General features: G+C 37.9%; 1 protein-coding gene across 3 annotated transcripts in view; it reads left to right on the top strand.

The window, feature by feature from the left end:
- Positions 1-22059, top strand: part of tcf20.L (transcription factor 20 (AR1) L homeolog) — an 88409-nt gene extending 66350 nt beyond the window's left edge. For 2 of the 3 annotated variants that reach the window (XM_041590646.1, XM_041590645.1), the window contains exons 3-6: positions 5846-5939; positions 16795-16844; positions 18856-18947; positions 21877-22059. In XM_041590646.1, coding sequence (XP_041446580.1) covers positions 5846-5939; positions 16795-16844; positions 18856-18903 — 192 coding nt within the window. In that variant the 3' untranslated portion in view covers positions 18904-18947; positions 21877-22059. The remainder of the gene's footprint in view (positions 1-5845; positions 5940-16794; positions 16845-18855; positions 18948-21876) is intronic. The other variant, XM_041590647.1, reaches the window with a different exon arrangement.
- The last annotated feature ends 2845 nt before the right edge of the window (positions 22060-24904 follow it).

The following is a 24904-nucleotide window of genomic DNA, read 5'->3' as shown; positions in this document are numbered from 1 at the left end:
TAGTCTACAATGATCATATGATCTACTATGATCAATGATCAGGCTACTTGCAAAGGCAAGTTTCACCATGCTGTTATGGGGGAAACAATAAAAAGTTAGGCACCCCCAAGTGACTACTTTTACTTACCCGACACCCCGGGCTGGAACTCCTATCGGCAGAAAACTGCATCGTCCCAGCGTTCTTATAGCTAACACCATGGAGAGATCCTCTTCCTGCTTCTTCGGGACTTCTCGTAGTTGCGCTAGATTAAAGCTGGACTTTAATTAAAAAGCCGGCTATTTCTCTCTACTGTGCATGTCTGCCCCGGGAAATTTGAAAACCGATGAAGCAGGAAGAGGATCTCTCCGGCCCGGGGTAAGTAAAAATAGTCACTTGGGGCTGCTTCACTTTTGGTAGGTACCCCAATTGTAAAATGATATTCCTTCTCCTTTAATGTTGCCATTTATGCCCACTTTGTCTGAAGCCTGTGACACAGGGCACAGATATCCGGTTTTTTGACTGCTGCACTTGGCACAGGGAAAGAACACCCTAAATCACACCCTGTTGGCATTAAATGCCAACCATCAAAGTGTGAGCACTGTCAACAAATTGTGGCATTTACCAAAGTCAGTGTGCAAGTGCAAAAGTCAGCATGTTTTTGTGCTTGGCATACTGGTTTGTGGTGTTGCCAGGGTTCTACTGCATTCACTGCGGCCCTGTTTGTGCCAGGATCAGCAGGGGGAGGCATGTAGGCTTCCCCTAAATTGTGTATCATTTAAATGAGCAAGTTAGCGGTTAGGCAGTTAGGCAAAGGCTGCAGACTGCAATGGGACCTGTCGTTCCATTGACAATATGAAACTTTTTTTTTTTTACAGCCAAAAAACTGCAGGAGGAGAAAATACCTAGAAATCTCCCATGTGCCATAGATCCAGTGGCAATACTCCATTGATCACAAATCGAATACAGACAAGTGTCATCACTGTTACTTCCCTTACGTACCATACATAAATTTAGATATTTAGATTAAGTCTGCTTATATCTGGCCAGATTTACTATCAGAAAAAAAACAGAGCTTTGCTTTGAGCAGAAGAGATCTTTTTGAATGTTATTGCTGTTGATAGATTTTGACAGTCCTTTGCTATTCCCTGCACTACCTGTAAAGAAGGCAAATCACAAAACATGCAAGAAATCACAAAACATGCAAGTCATTGCGGGAAATGTATTATTTCTTTTATTACTGTTCTAATGCTACATGTAATTCATGCTGCAAGCCTCCATAGTGCTTCTTCTTTCTCATCTATATTGCTAGACATTGGGCAACCTTGCTTTGTAAATAGGGATTACACTTACAGGGAGGTATAGTAGTACAGTATATAATATAGTTGGCATTCTGGTGATTTTTGGATAAAGATTTATGTATAAATAAGTGTGCTGGTTTGTTAATATTGAATGAAACTATCCGTTTTGAAGCATTTTATCTATGGGTATCCAAAACGTGCTTATTTTATGCATGAGAGTGTAGGTGTGTTTCAAAAATAGGGTAACAAAATAACATTAGAGTAAAGGGTAATTGTTACTGTTGGCTGCTAATACGCACATAAATAAATAGTTCTTCTATTGGAAGTGCATTCCTTTATTGCTTTAGTGCTTGTTCATGTCTCTGCCTCTTTCCGGTATTTTCAATTTAGATTCAGCTTTTTGCAGAATGCACATTAAACCTGCAAATAGGTTTAAAGGAACAGTAACGGCAAAAAAAAGTGTTTTGCTGTTTTAAATTAATTAACACATAGGGGCGATTCACTAAATTCGAGTGAAGGATTCGAAGTAAAAAAACTTTGAATTTCGAAATGTATTTTTTGGGCTACTTCGAACATCGAATGGGCTACTTCGACCTTCGACTACGACTTCGAATCGAAGGATTCGAAGTAAAAATCGTTCGACTATTCGACCATTCGATAGTCGAAGTACTGTCTCTTTAAAAAAAACTTTGACCCCCTAGTTCGGCAGATAAAAGCTACCGAAGTCAATGTTAGCCTATGGGGAAGGTCCCCATAGGCTTGCCTAAGTTTTTTTGATCGAAGGATATTCCTTCGATCATTGGATTTAAATCCTTCGAATCGTTCGATTTGAAGGATTTAATCGTTCGATCGAAGGAATAATTCTTCGATCGTACGATCGCAGAATTTGCGCTAAATCCTTCGACTTCGTTATTCGAAGTCGAAGGATTTCAATTCCTAGTCGAATATCGAGGGTTAATTAACCTTCGATATTCGACCCATAGTGAATCAGCCCCATAATGTATGGTTTTCCTGCAGTGGTAGAACTGGTGTGTTTGCTTCAGAAACACTACTATAGTTGATATAAACAAGCTAAGGTGTAGCCATGGGTGCAGCCAATCCAAGCATATTTTATATAGCTTATATTTGTTTAGATATACAGTAGAACACTGAACTACTTTTAATTGGGGACCACATCATAGCAGCATACATTTTTGAAACAAAAACTCAAATTGCCTGTGTGGGGCCTCAAAAATCAGCATCAAATGTCAATTATCACTCTCTACACAAAGAATAAAACCTCTAGTATGTAAAATAACATCGCAGCCATGGTAATACAATATTGAATATTTGAAAGCCTTTTTTTATTGTTGCTGTCAGTTTTTCTCATGCAAAGGTTCCACAAACAGATTTAAATGTAAAATTGTATTTTCAGTTTGGGTGAGCAAATCTGGGTGGGTGAGTTCTTTGGTGAGCAAATATCTTAATTATGGAAGAAAGAAAGATACCCTTGTGAGTAAGCCTGTGTGGTACAGTCTTCTGACGTATACCATAAGCTACAGACAATCCTCCTGGACTGATGGCACATGGACGTGCTATCTACCAGACTATCTACAGGCAGAGACTCTCCCAAAAACACCATTGTTGGCTCTTACTTGAATAGGGGGTCTGTGACACAGTTGGTTCTGGTATTTAGATACAGAAAAAATGGTATATTGAGCATTTTGGGTTACAGTGTGCCAGTATCCGAGCTGTAGTGCATATCTTGCATAAATAAAATGAGGCAGTTGTACTGTAGTTTCTATGCATTACCAGAGGCTAAAATACACCTTCAGAAAGCTCTTGCTTTCAGGAAAGGTTTGCCTTACCTCCATAGCCTGAGTGAATCATAAGTGAACTAGGTACTTACCTACCAGAAGTTGCTCTTAAAGGACCAGTAACATCAAAAAATTAAATTGTTTTAAAGTAATACAAATATAATGTAGTGTTGCCCTGCACTAGTTAAACTGATGTGTTTGCTTCAGAAACACTACTATTGTTTATATAAATAAGCTGCTGTGTAGCCATTGAGGCAGCCATTCAAAGGAGAAAAGACTCAAGTTACGCAGCAGATAGACTCTGTAGAACATAATGTTATCTGTTATCCACTATTTAACCTGTGCCATATAGCCTTTTTCCAATTTCTGCCATTGCTACACAGCAGCTTGTTTATATAAACTATAGTAGTGTTTCTGAAGCAAACAGATCAGTTTTACCAGTGCAGGGCAACATTACATTATATTTTCATTACTTTAATACACTTTCATTTTTTGGTGTTACTGTTCCTTTAAGATGAGTGTTCAAACCATATGTGCTTGCGCACCTTTTGGGTGTGGAGTGCATATGTTTTGCTCTATGACCAGGTGATAACTACCATGGAGGTCAGAGGTGTGTGCTCTGCCAAACCAGATTGCTTGCACATGACCTTTTTTTCAATCAGGGGAATAGGCTTAAGGTGAGTTAAAGAACAAATGTCACCCCTCCAATAAGTGCATAATACAAAATTGTGCTATGAATGGCCCATACACTATAATTTAGATAGCTTGACTTCAGTATGTTTGTGTATCACTTTGTCCACTTTAGTATCCGGCATGCAGAAGTGACCATTGGCAGCAGGTGATGCACACACATGTTTGTGAGTCTATATAAATAGTACAGGTATAAGATCCGTTATCCAGAACCCTGATATCCAGAAAGCTCAGAATTACAGAAAGGCCATCTCCCATTTATGCCATTTTATCGAAATGATCTAATTTTTAAAAAATGATTTCCCTTTTTTGCTGTAATAATAAAATGGTAGCTTGTACTTAAGCCAAACTAAGATATAATAAATCCTTATTGGAAGCAAAATCGGCTTATTGGGTTTATTTAATGTTAACCTGATTTTCTAGTAGGTATGAAGATCCAAATTACGAAAAGATCCATTATCTGGAAAGCTCCACGTCCCAGACATTCTGGATAACAGGTCCCATAGCGGGATGATGTGTATGTAAATGTATATTGCTGAAGTTATTCTCAGCATACGCTGACCATGATAGGCTGCTGATATGTATACTAATTAACAATATGTTAATCGATACAGAGTAACATAAACAAAACAATGACAAGGTACCGGGAGGCATAGTTTGAAAGCAGTGCCTGTACACTGGATCTATGTACCCTATGTTTATATATATATATATATATATATATATATATATATATATATATATATATATATATATATATATATATATATATATATATATATATATATTTTATTTGCACATATTCACTTTTAATAGTGGTGTGGGATATGCTAACTGATGACACATTCTGGATAGGATGGTATCGATGGGAGTGATTGATTGAAATTGGAGGGTTTGTTATATATGGATGGCGATTTTCGATTATTTGTAATATGAAATGGGTGGTACTGATCCAAATTTATAATGCATGGTTGTCATACCATATTCGATCTAGATATACAGGTTCCTCCTCTTTGGGAATGTGTCTGAGTTAGAGGGTTAAATTGAGATGTATCTACATAGTGGCTGTGTAGGTAATTATTAAGGGTAATTGGATGATGATGTCACTATTGAAACACTACACTGATTGGTGTGAGAATTTTTAAATGTGTGTTACTCACTTGGATACACTATCCTGATGACGACCCATTGAGGGTTGAAACGCGTAGATGTGAGCGGTGAATAAACCTTTTTATACACTGATGAAATCTGCTGTGAGTGCTTTCAAACTTGGGCTTATATATATATATATATATATATATATATATATATATATATATATATATATATATATGGAGAGGGCGACATGCATGAGCTAAGCTATATATAGTATATTGGGAACTATATAAATTGGGAGAGGCTTGCGGCAGCACTGGCTCAGCATAGGAGTGGGAATAAGCAGAGGGGTATAGGTTACGTTTTTTTATTTGGCATCCCAAATGTGGGTAGGCTGGTAAATTGTTTCCAGAAAACTTGGGAACACTAGTCCTTTCATGTAATACAGATTTGGGAGCAACCTTTACTGAATGTCTGCTTTCAATATAGAATGGATGAATTGCAAATGTTTGTGCTCTTTTCTTTTTGCACTGTGATTGAAAAGGAAAATGAAAGATATTTATTTGTTGTGCTTTCCCTGAATTCATTATACTATAGAGGAAGACTTTGCTGCATAGTTTTCTGAAATCCAGTTTTCTGGATTTAAATGTGTAAAGACGAGATTAACAAATGCTCTGTTATTATTGCAGGTATGCGCCTCCAAAAGCCATTCTGCGTGTATTCTGTACATACAGTATATTCCACCCTGGAACTCAGAGTTATGGAAATACCTACCTGAATATGTTGAGTAGTTTGGTGGAGAGGTCTAGGTGGTTTTGCATGATTGCTGATAGGGCTCCTGCTAGCCAAATATATTTAGGGCTAGCTACAGGAGAACGTGGCAACTGACTGTTAGGTGTACACCTAGGGATGTGTAAATGGCTGTATTTAACAATATATTAACCTTTGTCTACCATTAACTTTGTTTCTGTAAATCTCCCCCATAGAAATGTACACACTGCCAGGAGACTGGAGCCACATTGGGCTGCTACAACAAGGGTTGTGCCTGCTGCTATCACTTCCCATGTGCCATGGACTCAGGTAAGACACTAACTGCAAATCCAAAGTCCTCCATCGTCTTGTCAGTCAACCAGTCTCTTTATCTATCGAGGAAATCTCCTCTACGAAATAATACCACCTAGAGAAATGGATGGAGAAATCAGATAAGGTTTATTCGCGCGGGGAATGACACTCACACACCACACAAGTTGTACATAAGCATTCCAAATTGGCCTCCCTCCTACCTTTATACCCCTTGGAAGGGGGTTTCCACGGCTTCAAATTAGTCCAATCAACAACTACAGTTCTTGTTTACTCTTAATTCATGCTTTGTACAAACTTCTGTTCTCGGGCGACAGACAAATTTCCGACATGTTTAGAACATCAAGCGGCCTGTCGAGATTGGGAAGGATTGATAAATGACTCAGCTAGTCCATCTTCTAGATATGGAAAGTTGATCAACACACATCAGGGTACACTGCAATGAAAATAAGTTGATTGCAAGTTCATGATTTCAGGATATAAAATACTCCAGCCTGAATCTTGTCTTCCCTGTTAATGATAAACATTTTAATACTTATCTAATTCATATACTTGATATTTCTAACCTATCCTCACAGTCTGCTAGTCCTTTATATAAGTCATTCACACTAGGAAAATTCATGTTTTACTCTATTATTATTAATATTATTATAGTGTAGAATCAGCATGCTATGTTCCAGTGAATACTTACTCACTAAAAGTAGCATGTAGAGTTTGCCTTTGAAGACCTGAATAATTTTGTATGTGACTATTAAAAGATAAGCACATAGTTGTTTAAAATGCCTTTAGAGAGGCTATATACATATGTGTAAATCTAGAAATAAAGCTTGTGTTAAATGAACAGTTTACCTTTAAGTAAACTTTAAAGGGGAACTATCGTGAAAATGAAAATTTAATATAAGCTTCCTCATACTGAAGTAAGAAACTTTCTAAATACAATCAATTAAAAATGCTGCATTGTTTCTAAAATAATAAAGTTTATCTTTACTAATCGCTTTTCAGCATCTGTTTCTCTTCATACAGATTAATTAGAGCTTACTCCAATAACTGATTCCAGTACAAACAAAATCTAACAAAATAACTGCCATTTGCGCAAATTCTGCATGTAGAGAGACTGGATTTCTGGTGATTTTAATAGTGAGCTCTAATAGATCTAAAAGGGAGCCCCCTTATAAGATATATTTGATCATTCATCAAATGACGAAGAAAGAATGAGGAGAAACAGATGCTGAGAGAGTAATACTGAAGATGAGTAATTATTTCAGAAATGGTACAGAATTTTTAATTGATTATATTTAGAAAGTTTCTTATTTCAGTATGCTGAATGTCTAAAATTTTCAATTTCGATTCTATTTTATAGAATTTCCCATTCTTAAGGGGAACTATATGAAAATTAAAACTTAGTATTAGCTTCATCACACTGAAATAAGAAACTTTCTAAATACAATCAAGTAAACCTTCTGTACTTTTTCTGAAATAATCTAGATTATCTTTACTATCGACCTCTCATCATCTGTCTATCTTCATGCAGGAACTGAGTGTCAGATTTTGACCATTAGATCTAATATAATTTTTAGGGTGGGCTCCTTTTTCTAGAAGATGTATCGGAGCTCACTCCAATAACACACCATGTTCCACCGCTGTTACTCTGTGAGGCTGCAGTTCTATTGGTGTTGTTACTTTTTTAATCATTCTGTTCAGGCCCTTTCTTATTTATCACCATCTCTCATTCAATCCATTTTCTGCTTGCTATGGTAAATTGGACTCTAGCAACCAGATAGCTGTTGAAATTCCATACTGCAGAACTGCTGAACAAAAGCTAAATAATTAAAACACTATAAAAAATAATAAAGACCAGCAGCAAATTGTCTCAGAATATTCTCTCTGTCTGCATTTTACTAAAATGAAGTCAGTAAGCAGATGACCCGTTAAAAACTGGCTCATTTTGAACCTACAGTGGGGCTTACTTAAAAAAATGGGCAAAATTTCTGAAAGCTGACGACTCCATATCTAATACCTTTATCTCAGAAACTAAAGGTTTCAAGCAAAAAAATATCTAGAATTCAGCCCTACATGAAAGTTTGTTAGCAATAAATTCCTTCACCTTACCAAAACATAAAAAAAGATATATAATGTAGTATTTTAGAGCTGTTTCCATTAAGGCCTGAAATCCTACCTTATGTCTGCCATGGTAACTGAAGACTGTCAGTTTCCAAAGTAACCATCAAAACATCTAAACCAGCATCAAACCTGCACACACCAACACATGATATAATTGCTTGAGCAATGTAGCACATCTGGAAAAGGACAGAACTGAACTTTTAAACAATTGCAAAAAATGTTTGTCCTTCCATGTGTCAGTAATACAATATTCGGCCAAAAGTATCCAAACACCCCTTCAAAAAATTGCTTTTATTAATTTGAAACCCTTACTGACAAATTCCCACCTGTTTCTAGTAACCACCTTAGCTCAATAACATCCATTGAGAAGCCTCTGTATAATGATATGCTTCTTATCTGAAGGTCTAAGGTTGTAGCTGGAGAAGTGCTTATAGAGACATATAGAGAGTTCAGTTGACTGCTGCTTTTTGATTGTGCTCCTACAAACCAAATCTATAATGTGAATTTATTTCGGTTTCAGAATTTGCCCTTTTTAATACAAGAAATAACAAAAATCTTCATATTTCTTGATTAAAACAAAAGGCAAAAGTATGTTCCAGAACAAAAACAACACAGCACTCCTTCAGCGTACACACAAACACCTTTGTTTCAAAATGGCATAATTCACATGCTCTGCCACTTTGAAATAAAATATAAACACTTTGAAAGTGTTATTTACACAAGAGGTAAGTGTTGGTGCTCTGTTGGGTATGGGATCCATAATGCAGAAACCTGTTATCCAGAAAAATCCAAATTAAGGGAAAGCCATGGTAAAAATCAAGGTACATGTGCCATTTAGGGTTTGGCCACACTGGCAGATTCGAGGAGATTAGTTGCTAGGCGACAAATCTCCTCTTCTTCGTGGCGACTAATCTCCCCGATCTGCCTTCCGCCTGCTAAAATGTAAATCGACTGGGGGCAGGCACAGAGAGAGCTTTGTTTTCTGATGTCACTCTTAATTGCCTCACAAGCAAACTTCGGGCGACTTCGGAAAAACGAAGCACTCTGAGGACAGATCGGGGAGATTAGTCACCGGGAAGAAGAGATTTGTCGCCTGGTGACTAATCTCCCCGAATCTGCCAGTGTGGCCAGACCCTAATACTACAAACAAATCAAAACAAATTCACAGGCCTTATCTCAACATAACGTGTGTGTGCAATAAAATAAAGAGCTCAAAGGAATTCTTATATTTTTACTTTTAGGTTCTCCTTAAGCTACAAAGTTAAAAAAGTAAGACTGTAATGTCTGATTCTGCTCCATGTTCCCTTGGGGCAGTCCACTGAATAGCCCTCTGAACAATGAGCCACTCTTTTTAAAAAGCTAGGTTACTGCTAGTGGAAGGGAGGTTTTTGTTTTTAGAGTACTGCTTATTTGTTTTGCTTGATTGTTTGCCTATACAAACCGGAAGTAGAGAATGACTTTCAATTTTTGCCATGTTTAGTGCAAGAAATAAAATAATTAAGTATTTCCTTGTTAAAACAATAGACAAAATGTGTTTGGCACATGCCTTGTTTGTTGCACTAAAATTAAAATATGTGGTATACAGGTCTGGGACCTGTTATCCAGAGTGCTTGGACCTGGGGTTTTCCCGATAAGGGATCTGTCCTTAATTTTAATCTTCAAACTGTGTCTTCCAAAAGAATGGTTTAAACATTAATTAAAACCAATTAGGGATGCACCGAATCCAGGATTCGATTCGGGATTCGGCCTTTTTCTGCAGGATTCGGATTCGGCCGAATCCTTCTGCCCGGCCGAACTGAATCCGAATCCTAATTTGCATATGCAAATTAGGGGCGGGGAGGGAAATTGCGTGACTTTTTGTCAGAAAACAAGGAAGTAAAAAATGTTTTCCCCTTCCCACCCCTAATTTGCATATGCAAATTAGGGTTTGGATTCGGGTTCGGTATTCGGGCGAATCCTTCGTGAAGGATTCGGGGGTTCGGTCGAATCCAAAAAAGTGGATTCGGTGCATCCCTAAAACCAATACAATTGTTTTGCTTTCAATAAGGATTCATTATATCGTAGTTTGGATCAAGTGCAAGGTAGTGTTTTGTTATTACAGAGAAAAAGGAAATAATGCAATTTTCTAAAAATTATTTGATTAACATGGAGTCTACAGTCATATGAAATTTAAAAATGGAGTTTGGGAACCCCTCTCAACCTGCATAATAATTACTCCACAATCAACAAAAAGATAACCGTTGTATGTCTTTCATTTCCTAGGAACATCTGAGAACTGGGGTGTTTTCTGAACAAAGATTTTAGTAAAGCCGTATTCAGTTGTATGGATTTAAATCAAATGTAAAAAACTGGCTGTTCAAAAATTTGGGTACCCTTGTAATTTTGCTAATTTGAATGCATGTAACTGCTCAATACTGATTACTAGTTACACCAAATTGGTTGGATTAGCTAGTTAAACCTTGAACTTTATAGGCAGGTGTGTCCAATCATGAGAAAAGGGATTTAAGGTGGCCAATTGTAAGTCGTGCTTCTATTTGACTCTCCTCTGAAGAGTGACAGCATGGGTACCTCAAAGCAAATCTCAAAAGATCTGAAAACAAAGATTGTTCAGTATCATGGTTTAGGGGAAGGCTACAAAAAGCTATCTCAGAGGTTTAAACTGTAAGGAATGTAATCAGGAAATGGACGGCCACAGACACAGTTGCTGTAAAACCCAGGTCTGGGTGGCCAAGAAAAATACAGGAGCGGCATATGCAGAGGATTGTGAGAATGGTTACAGACAACCCAAAGATCACCTCCAAAGACCTGCAAGACCATCTTGCTGCAGATGGTGTATCTGTACATCGTTCTACAATTCAGCGCAATTTGCACAAAGAACATCTGTATGGCAGGGTCATGAGAAAGAAACCCTTTCTGCACTCACACTACAAACAGAGTTGCTTGCTGTATGCAAAAGCTCATTTAGACAAGCCACAGTCATTTTGGAACAAAGTCCTTTGGACTGATGAGACAAATGTAGTTCTTTGGTCATAACAAAAAGCGCTTTGCATGGCGGAAGAAGCACACTGCATTCCAAGAAAAACTCCTGCTACCTACTGTCAAATTTGGTGGAGGTTCCATCATGCTGTGGTGCTGTGTGGCTAGTTCAGGGACTGGGGCCCTTTTTAAAGTTAATATAAACAAATTCTTCAGGATAATGTTCAAGCATCAGTCACAAAGTTGGAAGTTACGCAGGGGTTGGATATTCCAACAAGACAATGACCCTAAACACACTTCGAAATCTACAATGACATTTATGCAGAGGGAGAAGTACAATATTCTGGAATGGCCGTCGCAGTCCCCCAACTTGAATATCATCGAAAATCCATGGAGTGATTTGAAGCAGGCTGTCCATGCTCGGCAGCCATCAAATTTAACTGAACTGGAGAGATTTTGTATGGACGAAAATAATACCGCCATCCAGAATCCAGACACTCATCAAAGGCTATAGGAGGCGTCTAGAGGCTGTTACATCAATACTTAGTTGAGTCTCCTTTTGCAAATGTAAGATCTCTGTTGGGGTGCCTAAATTTATGCACTTGTCTAATTTTATGATGCATATTGCATATTTTCTGTTAATCCAATAAACTTTGTCACTGCTGAAATACTACTGTTTCCATAAGGCATGTTATATATTAAAAGGAAGTTGCTACTTTGAAAGCTCAGCCAATGATAAATAAAACTCCAGAGATTTAATAAGGGTTCCCAAACTTTTTCATATGACTGTATAGGAGACGGCCTTTCTGTAACTCAGAGCTTTCTGGATAACTGTATCCAGCCATTGAAAAGGCATCCAACCATTTCCAGAAACTGAATCTGAAAAAAACTCTTTAACCCTTTAACTGCCAAGAACGTAGCTCCTACGTTCTTTGAAAAAAGGCTTTAAAGGAACAGTTCAGTGTGAAAATAAAAACTGTGTAAATAGATAGGCTGTGTAAAATAAAAAATGTTTCTAATATAGTTAGTTAGCCAAAAATGTAATGTATAAAGGCTGGAGTGAACAGATGTCTAATAAAACAGCCAGAATCCAACTTCCTGCTTTTCAGCTCCATAACTCTGAGTTAGTCAGCGACTTGAAGGGGGGCCACATGGTACATTTCTGTTCAGTGAGTTTGTAATTGATCCTCAGCATTCAGCTCAGATTCAAAAGCAACAGATATGACCCATGTGGCCCCCCCTCAAGTCTCTGATTGGTTACTGCCTGGTAGCCAGGGTAACCAGTCAGTGTAAACCAAGAGAGCTGAAAAGCAGGAAGTAGTTTCTGACTGACTTGTTATACATAAAATAACTCCAGCCTTTATACATTACATTTTTGGCTAACTAACTATATTAGAAACATTTTTTATTGTGCACAGCCTATCTATTTACCCAGTTTTTATTTTTACACTGAACAATTCCTTTAAGTGCCAAGAACGTAGGAGCTACGTTCTTTACTAAAACAGCTCTCTCTCTGCACACACTGCAAAATCAGCGTGCAGAGAGGAGCAGCTAGCAGCAGAACCCCCTTGGCAACGAGCTTACCTGAAAAAGATCGGCGATCCTCCACTCCAGGGTCGCAGAGAGACGCAGCAACAGATTCAGCAGCTTCCATGTCGCAAGCAGCAGCACAGCACATGCTCCTGCTCCGCCCACGCACTTCCTGGTGCAGTGACTCAGCGTGTCTCAACTGAAAAGCACTGAAAAGGACTCCTCTTCATCTAGATTTGGTAAGTGCCCCTTTTTTTACTTATTTACAGGCATTTACATATACACAGTACACAAACTAGTAAAAGTAGTTTTTTTTTTTTTGATTTTCTGATTTTTTTGATTTTTCAAACTTTTGCACATATTTACATACTCAAATACATATATGAAAATATTTATACACTTTTTAGAGCTGTACATCCATGCAAACACAAACACACACACTTATAGGGGTTTTTTTTGTTTTTTTAGTTCATTTTCTAAGTTTCCCTTATGTTATTTCCCTAAAAACTTTAGATTTCACAACATGACTACTGGATCAAGCATTCTGACCTCTAACCACGCTGTCGGATCAGTTATTTTGTTGATTTTCCTAATTGTATTTGCTTTTTTGTGATTTTTATTGCAGTTTTATGCTTGCATTGTTTTTCCTTATGTAATTTTTTAGCCTCATTTACACTTTGATAATTTGGGATAGAAACATATTTTTAGCAACGCTGTGTTCGTCAGAATGTGTACTTTCCAAAAATATATGGTTTTGGGGGGTCTTTGTACTGTTAGGGGGTCTTACGGCACATTATATGCAGTCAGAGTGCTATGTTCACAGAAGGCGAATTGACGGCCGAGAAAATTCTTATGCACTGTTTTTATTTGGGGTCCGCACGTGCCCACCTGCTTTGGTTTATCTATGCATATTGGGCATCAAACTGTTCAGTAGACCCTTGGCGTCAATATTTAGGGTGTTTTCTAATTGTATGTAAGAAATTGGGTGAGATGAATGCGACCAACTGCAATATTTTTAGGCGATTTTCAGAAATATCATAAAAACCACTGCCTTTAGCGTTGCTTTGCAGTATGTACATTTGGAGCAGAAAGATAATTTTAGCAAATTTTTATTCGGCACAAGGTGTACTTTCCAAAAATATATGGTTTTGGGGGGTCTTTGTACGGTTAGGGGGTCTTACGGCACATTATATGCAGTCAGAGTGCTATGTTCATATGAGTCGAATTGACAGCCGAGAAAATTCTTATGCACTGTTTTTATTTGGGTTCCGCACGTGCCCACCTGCTTTGGTTTGTCTATGCATATTGGGCATCAAACTGTTCAGTTGACCCTTAGTGTCAATATTTATGGTGTTTTCTAATTGTGTGTAAGAAATTGGGTGAGATAAATGCGACCAACTGCAATATTTTTAGGCGATTTTCAGAAATGTCATAAAAACCGCTGCCTTTAGTATAGTATTGCAGTATGTAAGTTTGGAGTAGAAAGACAATTATAGCAAATTTTTATTTAGCAGAATGTGTACTTTCCAAAAATATATGGTTTTGGGGGGTCTTCATACTGTTAGGGGGTCTTACGGCACATTACATGGAGTCAGAGTGCTATCTTCACAGAAGGCGAATTAACAGCCGAGAAAATTCTTAAGCACTATTTTCATTTGGGGTCCGCACGTGCCCACCTGCTTTGGTATATCTATGCATATTGGGCATCAAACTGTTCAGTAGACCCTTGGTGTCAATATTTAGGGTGTTTTCTAATTGTATGTAAGAAATTGGGTGAGATAAATGCGACCAACTGCAATATTTTTTTGGTGATTTTCAGAAATATCATAAAAACCACTGCCTTTAGCGTTGCTTTACAGTATGTACATTTGGAGCAGAAAGATAGTTTTAGCAAATTTTTATTCGGCACAAGGTGTACTTTCCAAAAATATATGGTTTTGGGGGGTCTTTGTACTGTTAGGGGGTCTTACGGCACATTATATGCAGTCAGAGTGCTATGTTCACAGGAGTTGAATTGACAGTCGAGAAAATTCTTATGCACTGTTTTCATTTGGGGTCCGCACATGCCCACCTGCTTTGGTATATTTATGCATATTGGGCATCAAACTGTTCAGTAGACCCGTGGCATCAATATTTAGGGTGTTTTCCAATTGTATGTAAGAAATTGGGTGAGATAAATGCGACCAACTGCAATATTTTTAGGAGATTCGTCAGAATGTGTACTTTCCAAAAACATGGTTTTCTGGGGTGAACATAAATTTTTGTACTTTTGCCCCTTGAAAAATGCTGTAAATGTGCTGATTTTGCAGTATTTGGAATTACAGAACTGTCTTCATTCTATGGCCCCTATACGCCATATACTTATGTGTACCTATGCATATTGGGCATCAAATTGTTCAGCAGACCCTTGGCTTTCATATTTAGGGTGCTTTTTCTTGGTATATAATATGTGGGAGATACGATGCTTCAGAGTTGCAATATTGATGTGATTTTCGGCAATGTCATAAAAATTGCGAAATGTAGGAAAGCTTTGTGGATTGGTACTTTGGAGTAGAAAGACGTGCATACCCATATTAGATTCGTCAGAATGTGTACTTTCCAAAAACATATGGTTTTCTGGGGTGAACATACATTTTTGTACTTTTGCCCCTTGAAAAATGCTGTAAATGTGCTTATTTTGCAGTATCTGGAATTCCAGAACTAATAACTCGTATGGGGTGTCTTCGTTCTGGGGCCCCCTATACGCCACATACTTAGGTGCACCTATGCATATTGGGCATCAAATTGTTCAGCGGACCCTGGGCTTTCATATTTAGGGTATTTTATCTTGGTATATAATGATATGTGGGAGATACAATGCTGTAGACTGGACACATTGAGGTAATTTTTCAAAAATGTAACACATTTTATAAAAACTGCTAACTTTAGTAAAGAATTGCAACTTGGTAGTTTGGAGTACAAATATATATTTACCCATTTTGAACTCGTTAGAATCTGTTCTTTCCAATAAGGGGTAGTTTTTTAGGGTAAACCTACTGTTAGTGGAATGTTTGGCCTTGAAATCAGATGTATGCTGTTTTGTGGAGCGGTGCTTTGGAAATTTGGTAGTTTACTGCTTCGGAGTTTTCAACTATCGAAGTGAGAAATCTCCATAAAATTATATATATTTGGTATTGGTTCGTTCGGGAGACACAGAACTTTCCAAATCTGCCATGTTCTCATGCATAAAATAAATTATGCTTCTGATATATGCGTTTGTATCACGTGAAACTGTTTTTTTTTGGTTTTTTTTATACACTTAGAAGCCCATATCTTTTTACAGGACTGGAATGACAACTAAATTCTAGCATATTTTGAAAGCTTAGGTTGTCCTGAAAAAAACAATATCTTGTTTTCATGGGTAAACTAAAAGACCCCCCCAGGAAAGTCCCCTAAAGTGAAAGAGCAAAAAATGTTCAAAAACGGTCTGGCAATAGAAGTTCCAACTTGGCCAAATTGGCTGGCAGTGAAAGGGTTAAAAGCAGTTTGCCACATGAGCTTTTTCATATAATGTAAACAATAATATATTCAGAGACAAATTGCAGTTTATATTTGTGTGTGTACACACACACACACACCTGTAATTTATAAAGTTAAGTTACCAAAGAGTTCCATGAACATATAAAGGCACAAAGCCGAACCCCTGACGCATAAAAGGATAGCATTTACAGGATATTCATGGCTCTTGTGTATCATATATATGTACCCATGTAGTTATTAGTTGTGATATAATACACCATAAAAAATAAATGAAATGCCTGGGTGGCAGTAATGCATAGTTACAGTTATTTTTAAACCTGAGGAGTGCTGTAGTTTGGTGGCAGATACGATTTTTTTTGCATTAATATTTCTTGTCAGAAACTTCCTCCATGTATTGTCCAGTAATTTGAGTTATTGATTGTAAGTGGGGCCCTAGTAAGCAGATTAGTTGGCATTCCAAAGTGAAGAAATGCAGGATAAATTAAAAAAAAAATGCAGGGAATAAAAGATCTGTTTGTTATAAAATAAAAAATCTGCAGCTGTCAAAAAATGTTTTCATCTCAAGGTACACCCTCATGTTGTAGCAGGATTTCTTGTTGAGAGGACCCATTGTATTCCCCTACTTTATGCATAGTGTTCCTATCCCTATCCCCACTTTTATTGTAAACAATAACAAGCTAATCAACTAATACGAGTGTCTCTCTTGCAGAATGTTTACTAAGTGAGGAGAACTTCTCTGTACGCTGCCCCAAGCACAAGGTATGGCATGCTTCTAAATATTTCTGTCTGTTTTTTATCAAATGTATTGCTAGTGGGACACCACTACTACAAGTTCTACTTGCACTGAAACCACTTCCATGTTTGAAATGGATCACCCAACCTACCCTACTAAAGAATCTTACCAAACTGGTATATTTAAGTAAATATTGTCCTTTTACATCTCTTACCTTGAACCACAATTTCGTGATCGTCTGTGTGTTGCCTCAGAGATCACCTGACCAGAAATACTACAACTCTTAACTGTAACAGGAAGAAGTGTGGAAGCAAAAGACAGAACTCTCTAATTGGCTCATGTGACCTAATGTGTTTGGCTAGTTTGTGTGCACTGTGAATCCTAGGATCCCAAGTGACGGCCCTTATTTTTTAAAATGGCAAATTTCTATTTATGATTACCCAATGATACTACTAAAAAAGTATATTATTATGAAAATAGTTTTTTTACAGTAAAAGCAGGGTTTTACATATGAGCTGTTTTATGCAATATCTTTTTATAGAGACACACGTTGTTCAGGGGGTATAGTTTTCCTTTAATGTTTTCAGCGCATTTGATTACTCACTGCTTTGCTACATGAACACATCTTTGATCCTCAGATGGGGGCACCTGGCACACGGCTTGCCTTCATCCCTGTACAAATTCTTGTGTCTTTCTCCTGCACAACCATTTCAGCTGTGCAGTGATCACTCTTTAAATGCTTTAGACAGCTGTAAGCAAATTTGGGGGGGGGGGGAGGCAGTAAAAAGTAATTTCTTCTATATCTTAACCATTTGTAGGGATGCACAGACTCCTGGATTCAGTTCAGGAATCAGCGGAACACAAGCCTATTTTTGTAGGAGTTTAATTCAGAGAAACCCTAGTTGGGGCTGAACCAAACTCTAAATAAATATGACATGACTTTACACCACATGACAACAAAAGGTGATGGTAATGTTTCATATGCTGAGATTGTATTGATTTATTTATTGGAGATTTTGCTAATTTAAATATGCACAATCGTTATTATTCAGTTTGGAATGCAACCAAATCTTCTGTGGTGAATTCCAATTTGGTGTGGACAACTATACAGCTACCTAAGATGTCTAATAATGTGTAATTGACACACAAAGAACAGTGGGACTATACAAGCACTGGGTGCAGGAGAGGGCAATGTGGCTATGCTGTCAAGAGGTGTGTGCATGTGCAGACATTTTTCCGCCAGATCCTTGTCAGTAAGCAATGCGTCCAGTGCCCACTGCTTATTTTGTGATAGAGCTTTGTGTTGACATATACAAATACGTGGCATATTGAGTACTGCTTAAGTGACTGGTTGATATTCTAGTTGTTTGGGATTTGTCATACTACTATCTGCTATTTGACCTTTTGTTACATTGACAAGAAAGTGTGTTTTCACATACTAGTGGAATGTGTCTTTAAGTGGAGTTTGCTCTGCTGGTTTGCTTTAGAGCAGGGATCCCCAACCTTTTGAAACCGTGAGCAACATTCAGAAGTAAGGAAGGGATTGGGGAGCAACACTAGCATGAAAAATGTTCCTGGGGTGCTAAATAAGGGCTGTTATTGGCCATCACCTGCTTTGAGGCCACTGGGAGCAATAGCCAAGGGGTCGGAGAGCAACATGTTGCTCATGAGCTACTGGTTGGGGATCACTGCTTTAGAGTAAAGTGTTACTGTAGCACTTCCTACTTTCAATTTGTGGATTGGGAAAGTATGAACACACACACACACACTCACACACACAGTCACACACTCTCTAGCCTTCGGCATACAACTTGTCCCAGCTCCTTTAGTATGACAGATTATGGTTGATTAAAGGGCCCTTTCCACTTATACATATGGATTATTCCGTACTTACGTTCCTGGTATTGGACACCCTTTTGTCCTATAGGACTGCTATTAGTAAGGTCTGGTTTCTTCTCCTTGTCTAACCTTGTTTTTCTTTTCACCTGCGGCATTTCCTTCTCTTTCTCTTTTACCTCCTGTCTTTCCTCCTTTCAGACCAAGCCAGTAAAGGGTGTTTCATCAGAACAGCCTGAGCAGGGCTGAGGGGGGAAATATGTCCTAAAGTTGGAAATAATATTCAAGCACAGGTGAGTGAAGAGTCTGGTGTTAGTAGGCAGAGTAGTACCACAGAGTGTTTGTGGGGGAAGGGCTGTTGATTAAAAACTTCCGGAAAAATCTGATACATGTTTACATGGGGCATGTGCTACCGCAACACAGTCTGAGCTTGAATGCAATTTGTTATTGAACCATTTCAGGGTCTGTAAGTGAATAAGCAATGAATTATGCTACAGTCAGACTGACGCGAGATACGATTCCAAGCACGAGTGCTCCCTTGTGTTCACTGAGTTCTGCATGGCTCAATGGCTACTGATTCATCCTCAATAACCCAGAGAATATTCAGGGAAATTTGTTCGTGTAGAACGGAAAAAAAAAAAGCACAAAGACATATTAAACTTTAAAATCGCTAAGTCTTTATTAGGAAATAACTTACCGAAACTCCGCTTGCGCTCCTCTTCAGACAGGGCGACTATCCGTCGTGCGGCGCTCGATTTCTCCTCCCTGGCTATCTCCTATAAGGAAGGCAGGGAGGAGAAATGGACTGCCGGATCGCCTTTTCTGAAGAGGAGCGCAAGTGGAGTTTCGGTAAGTTATTTCTTAATAAAAACTTAGCGATTTAAAAGATTAATGTCTTTGTTTTTTTTTTAGTTCTACACTAACAAATTTTTTAATTAAAAAAAAATTGATGTTACTGTTCCTTTAAGTTGGTATTACTGTGTATTATCACACCAGCACATAGTGTCACAGACTGGCAGCCTTTATTGCATTCCCCCTGAGGTTTCCTGCACACGCTGTATATAACTGGGCTGTGTGGCACCACTTGTCACTGAAAACATCTCTCCAACTTTCTGTATTTGGTTGTCCGTGGCAATTATCATCACTCTTTGGATTTATGAACACTTAAGTCACCAAAATGCTTCACAGTCTTAATGGGGATCATTTATCAACACAGGACAAAACTGCAACTGGCCATCAAACTATGGCAAAAATTGGCTTTTATTGTTCTGCAAACACGTGTTTAGCAATTGGATACATTGTTGCTCATTTATTGAGAGGACATAGCACTCTTTTATGAAAAGTTCATTATGTGTTAAAAGGCGGTTTTTGAGAATTTTTTTTTTTGTCATGCCTCTTTGATTATTTATTAAGCATTTATTAAGCATTTATTAAGACACTCATTAGGCAGCACAACCCCTCACTTCATTCTTTTCAAATAGCAACCGTTTGTCTGCCTACTGGAGTTAGCAGCATGGAGATTAACTGTTTGTCAGACCGTTCATATATGAATCTGCTGCCAAGTTTTTACTGAAAACGATTAACCGGGCCATTTCTCTCTACAGAATTGAGGGATACACACTGATTTAATCATTTTACAAACAACTCCTGCCCTCTAGTTTAATAACCCCCATGATAGTAACTATGCCCATAATTCAGGAACAGTGTGTTAAGGGGATATTTGAGATTATCTACAGTTCTGTGTACAAGTTTATTATCATGTGGAGCTTGAGAGAGAGTCGAGATCTGCTGTTTGTTGTTTATGTACTGTATATGAATGTCTGTATATGTGCTGTATATGAATGTCTGTATATGTGCTGTATATGAATGTTTGTATATGTGCTGTATATGAATGTCTGTATATGTGCTGTATATGAATGTGCTGGAGATTATTTGTAAGGATTGAATTTGGTAGACTTGTCTTTTTTTCACTATGTAATGGGTGGGGTTAAGTATATGTGGGGAGGATGGCTGCAGACAAGGTGATTTCTGGGGAAAATGTGCATTTGGGCCAAGTCTGCAAGGCCATTAAAGAAGAAGGAAAGGTAAAAACTAAGTAAGCTTTATCAGAAAGATCTATATAAATACACTAGTAAACCCTCAAAGTAATGCTGCTCTGAGTCCTCTGTTAAAAGAAACACAACATTTCTTTCCTTCTATTGTGTACACATGGGCTTCTGTATCAGACTTCCTGCCTTCAGCTTAAACCTCCTTGCCCTGGGCGTGAGAATGCTCAGTTTGCTCCTCTTCCCCTACCTCCTCCCCTCCCTGCTGTTATCTGAGCTCAGAGCGAGCAAAGTGAGACTTAGGCAGGAAGTGATGTCACAGCAAGCTAACATGGCAGCTGCTATCTTAAACAAACAGAGACAGTGTCTAGAGCTGTTTACTCAGGTATGGTAAAGCATACTAAAGAATAAAAATGGTGTTCTAGCTTCCACTGTTATGGCTAATCTATTGGCAATAAAATGCCTTGGTAGCTTTCCTTCTGGCATGGGGGCATGACAATGGGTTAGGGAGATGTGCTTAGGGGTGCAGCAAATTCTTGTATTTAAGTTTGTGCTTCCCCTTTTGCTCGTTATCTTTGTTTGTATCAATGATTTATGGTTAACTGCAAGTCTTAATTGAAGTAAGAATATTTTAATTGGTATGGTCTTCTACCTGTACCAGCATCTTTCAGCCCCTTCTCATAACACATAATTATGCCACTCTTTGCACTTTAAACTCTGAGCCCTAATCGGTTTAAACATATTATTGTTTGTATAGGAGGTAACAAATTTTTTTAAAAGAATGCTGTACAACCCCTCAAAAGGAAAGTGCTTCATCAGGACTGTCGACTTCCCAGAGCTGCATGGATTATTCTAGGGTCGATGGCCCTTGTGATGTGCCAGCTTTCTTTCTCTTGCAGTTTGAGGTGTGACTTGAAATGCTTCCCCTTTTTTGCCTCAGCAAATCAATAACAAACCCTTTTTATTAGTAACCATGGAAAGGCCTACAAACTCATGTCCTCTCCTTTTAGATCTAATATTAAAGGGTTCTGCCAGTACCTGTAACAGACCCTGTGACAGGCCTCTGTTCTATATCTATGCTAATAATAATTGTATAAGTTACTCATGGTATCTTGTTCTGTTCAGATTACTTTTGGGTATCTATAATATGTTCTAACTGTACTTTTCTTTTTTTAAGGTAAAGCTATTTAGATAAAGTGGAATCATCACACAGGAGTGAAGTGAAGCTCTTTTCTCCCTTCTTTGGGCGGACATCACCTTCTCTTGGGATTCTTCCGACTTGGCTGCAAGCATTTCCTTCATGGACTCATGACATCACCTCAGAATTGTGACATCAGGAAGTGACCTCACAGTCTAAAAAGAAAAAAAAAATCTACATCCTGAAATGAGGGTGGGGTTGTTTAACAAAAGGGTGGGGGGGGGAGGGGAAGTATTCAAGGAGATAAATATATAAATATAAATATATTTTTAGTCTGAAAAGACTTTGAAAGGAAAGGCGCAAAATCTTTTTATGGTTGAGCTGAAGTTTCATTTTAATAACCCCAAGTATGTAAAAAAACAAAACAAAAAAAAAAAACTTTTGAAACTGGTTTTAGAAAGACACCATTTGTTTGCTCTTTGACCTTTTCTCTGTATACTTTACTGCTGTGTTCTCTGTCCATATATGCTGCCATTGCAGTGACAGAGTATGATGATGAGAAACCTATAAAAGTTATGGCAGTCAAAGGCAAACCTGCTTGGCTACATAGTTAACCGCATCAATCTTGCGTAGTGATGTTCAGAAGCTCATGTGCAGATCTATCATGTACAGTGAACACAGGCATTTTTTGTTTTATTTCCCCCCTCTCTTTGTTCTTTAGTTGTACTTTTTTTTTTCTACATTGAAAAATGCTCATCAGTTTTCTTTTAAAACGAAAGCATATTGTAAAAAAAAATATGGTCAAGAGAACATTTTCTTTGTTTTTAAAGCTAAATAAACCTCGTATGGACAATATATATATTTTTTTTATAAATCTTGTATGTTGGCCCACATGATCAAATAAGGTGGGAGGGGATGGGGCTGCGCCTTTCCTGTGCGTTTCACGTCAACCATTAATTTTTGGAGTTAGGTGTTTCACAAGGGAAAATGAAACCGTTTTTTTTTTCTAAAAAAAAAGGAAAACTACAAAAAAATAAAAAAGCTAAAAAAACAAACAAACAATAAAGTTCATTTTAACCTATTGTCCTTTTTTCTCCCTTTATCGCTTCAGTTCATACAAGATGGTGCTATTCTGCTGGAGTGTATAGCTCTATTACTGCATTCCCTCCCTCTCATGATTTGAACTCCATCTGTGGCATGAAATTCACCCTCTTATGTCTTGTTCTCGGATATCTGATATATGGCAGTCCGTAAACAGTTTGCTACAGGTAACTGTCACTTTCTGTTGAAAGTAGGTGCAGCCATCTAGGCCTGGTTTGTCAGATTATTATTCATTTTTTTAACATAACATTGTGCATAGGACTTTGTATAAAAATGCCATATATTTATTTTAACAAATAAATGTAAAAAAAAATCTGTTTTATATCTGGTGATATACTAATAGATCCAGTTTTGTTGGCAGGGTTATTGAATTCATGGATCTATGCCCAATTTGACCAACCATGTGTTGAGCCAAATCAGGCTAATCCGATCACATGGATCACACCCTAATCCTATGTAGAACTGCCAGGAAGGATGGTCCTCATCCAGTGGGATCCCCGATAGATAACTTTCTAAATATCGATCAGGTAATGATAAATCCCACGTATACACTGGCCGGCAAGCTGTTGACCCTGCGTCAGTGAGGGCCTGTATATGGCTGATGCCCATATTCTCGACTTATCGAGATAAACTCTCCACTATCTCGAATATTTCAGCTGAACTTGTGACAGACATAACTGCCACCCATTCCCAGAAATGAGAGTCTAAAAATGACAGCAGGTAGGCGTTTCCCAGTTATATGATTGGGAGGCAGCAGGTGCAGTTCAGGGCACTTCTCTATAAAGGTATGGGATCTGTTATCCAGAAAGTTCCTAATTACGGAAATGCGGTCTCCCATAGACTCCATTATCAAGTAATACAAATTTTAAAAAATTATTTCCTTTTTCTCTGTAATAATAAAACAGTATCTTGTACTTGATCCCAACTAAAGGTGGCCATAGACGCACAAATAATATTGTACGAAACAAATTTTCAAACTATATTAAGTACATTCATGGTGGGAAACGAGTCGACCGATAATGGCAGAAGACTTGGATCAGGAGCCTTTGAAGGCACCCAAACATCGGCCATTGTTAGTGCTGAATCATCAGATACAGGTAGAATTCTATTGTTTCTACCTGTATATCTGACGATTCAGCTCTACACGTGTGTATTGAAGCAAACGACCTTGCTTGGAAAGATCTTTTTCCAAGAAAGATCGTAATTGCTACGTCTATGGCCACCGTAAGTGGTTGTTTACTAAACTCCGAATGCCAAAACCCCAGAATCTTGTGGGGTTTTTTTTACTATGAATGCCAAATTTTTGGTGGGGAAAACCCCCATTTTTTTTAGGATTTATTTGACCCAGAGGATGAAAAAAGTCCAAATCTGAGAATCCGGCATCTCGGACTGCTGAAGTTGCATATAAGTCAATGGGAGAAGTCCCAAAGATATCTTGATCTGCGCTGTTTCATGCAATAATCCAAAAATGTTGTGGTTTTTGGGCAAAAATCCAAAAAAAATAGTTTTCGGGTGGAAAATCTGAAAATTAGTACGATTCATTTTTTCCATAATTTTTTTCAGATTTTTCCCACTAAAATTTTTGGGAACGTTTATTGATAAATACAGAGAAAAACCTGTGCGGATTTGTTATTGTGCTAAATTCGGACTTTGATAAATAGGCCTCTAAGTTATAATTAATCCTTATAGGAAGCAAAACCACCCTATTTATTTTATATTTAATATTATTTATGTTTTCTAATAGACAAGGTATGAAGATCCAAATTACGGAAAGATCCAGAGGACTCCAGGTTCCGAGCATTCTGGATAACAGGTCCCGTAACTGTACCATCAAAATAGGCAGGTGGAGAAAAACCTTCCCTGTGCCATCAGCGTCATGGCAATAGCTTAATCCCAGTAAAGACATTCAGCAGTTCATTTTATTCCCATGGTCATTCCTGATGGAGTCTGGTGCTGCTGTACAACA

This window comes from Xenopus laevis, chromosome 4L (genome assembly GCF_017654675.1).
Source record: "Xenopus laevis strain J_2021 chromosome 4L, Xenopus_laevis_v10.1, whole genome shotgun sequence".
NCBI classification, from domain to species: domain Eukaryota; kingdom Metazoa; phylum Chordata; class Amphibia; order Anura; family Pipidae; genus Xenopus; species Xenopus laevis.
This window is presented reverse-complemented; position numbering and strand designations above follow the sequence as displayed.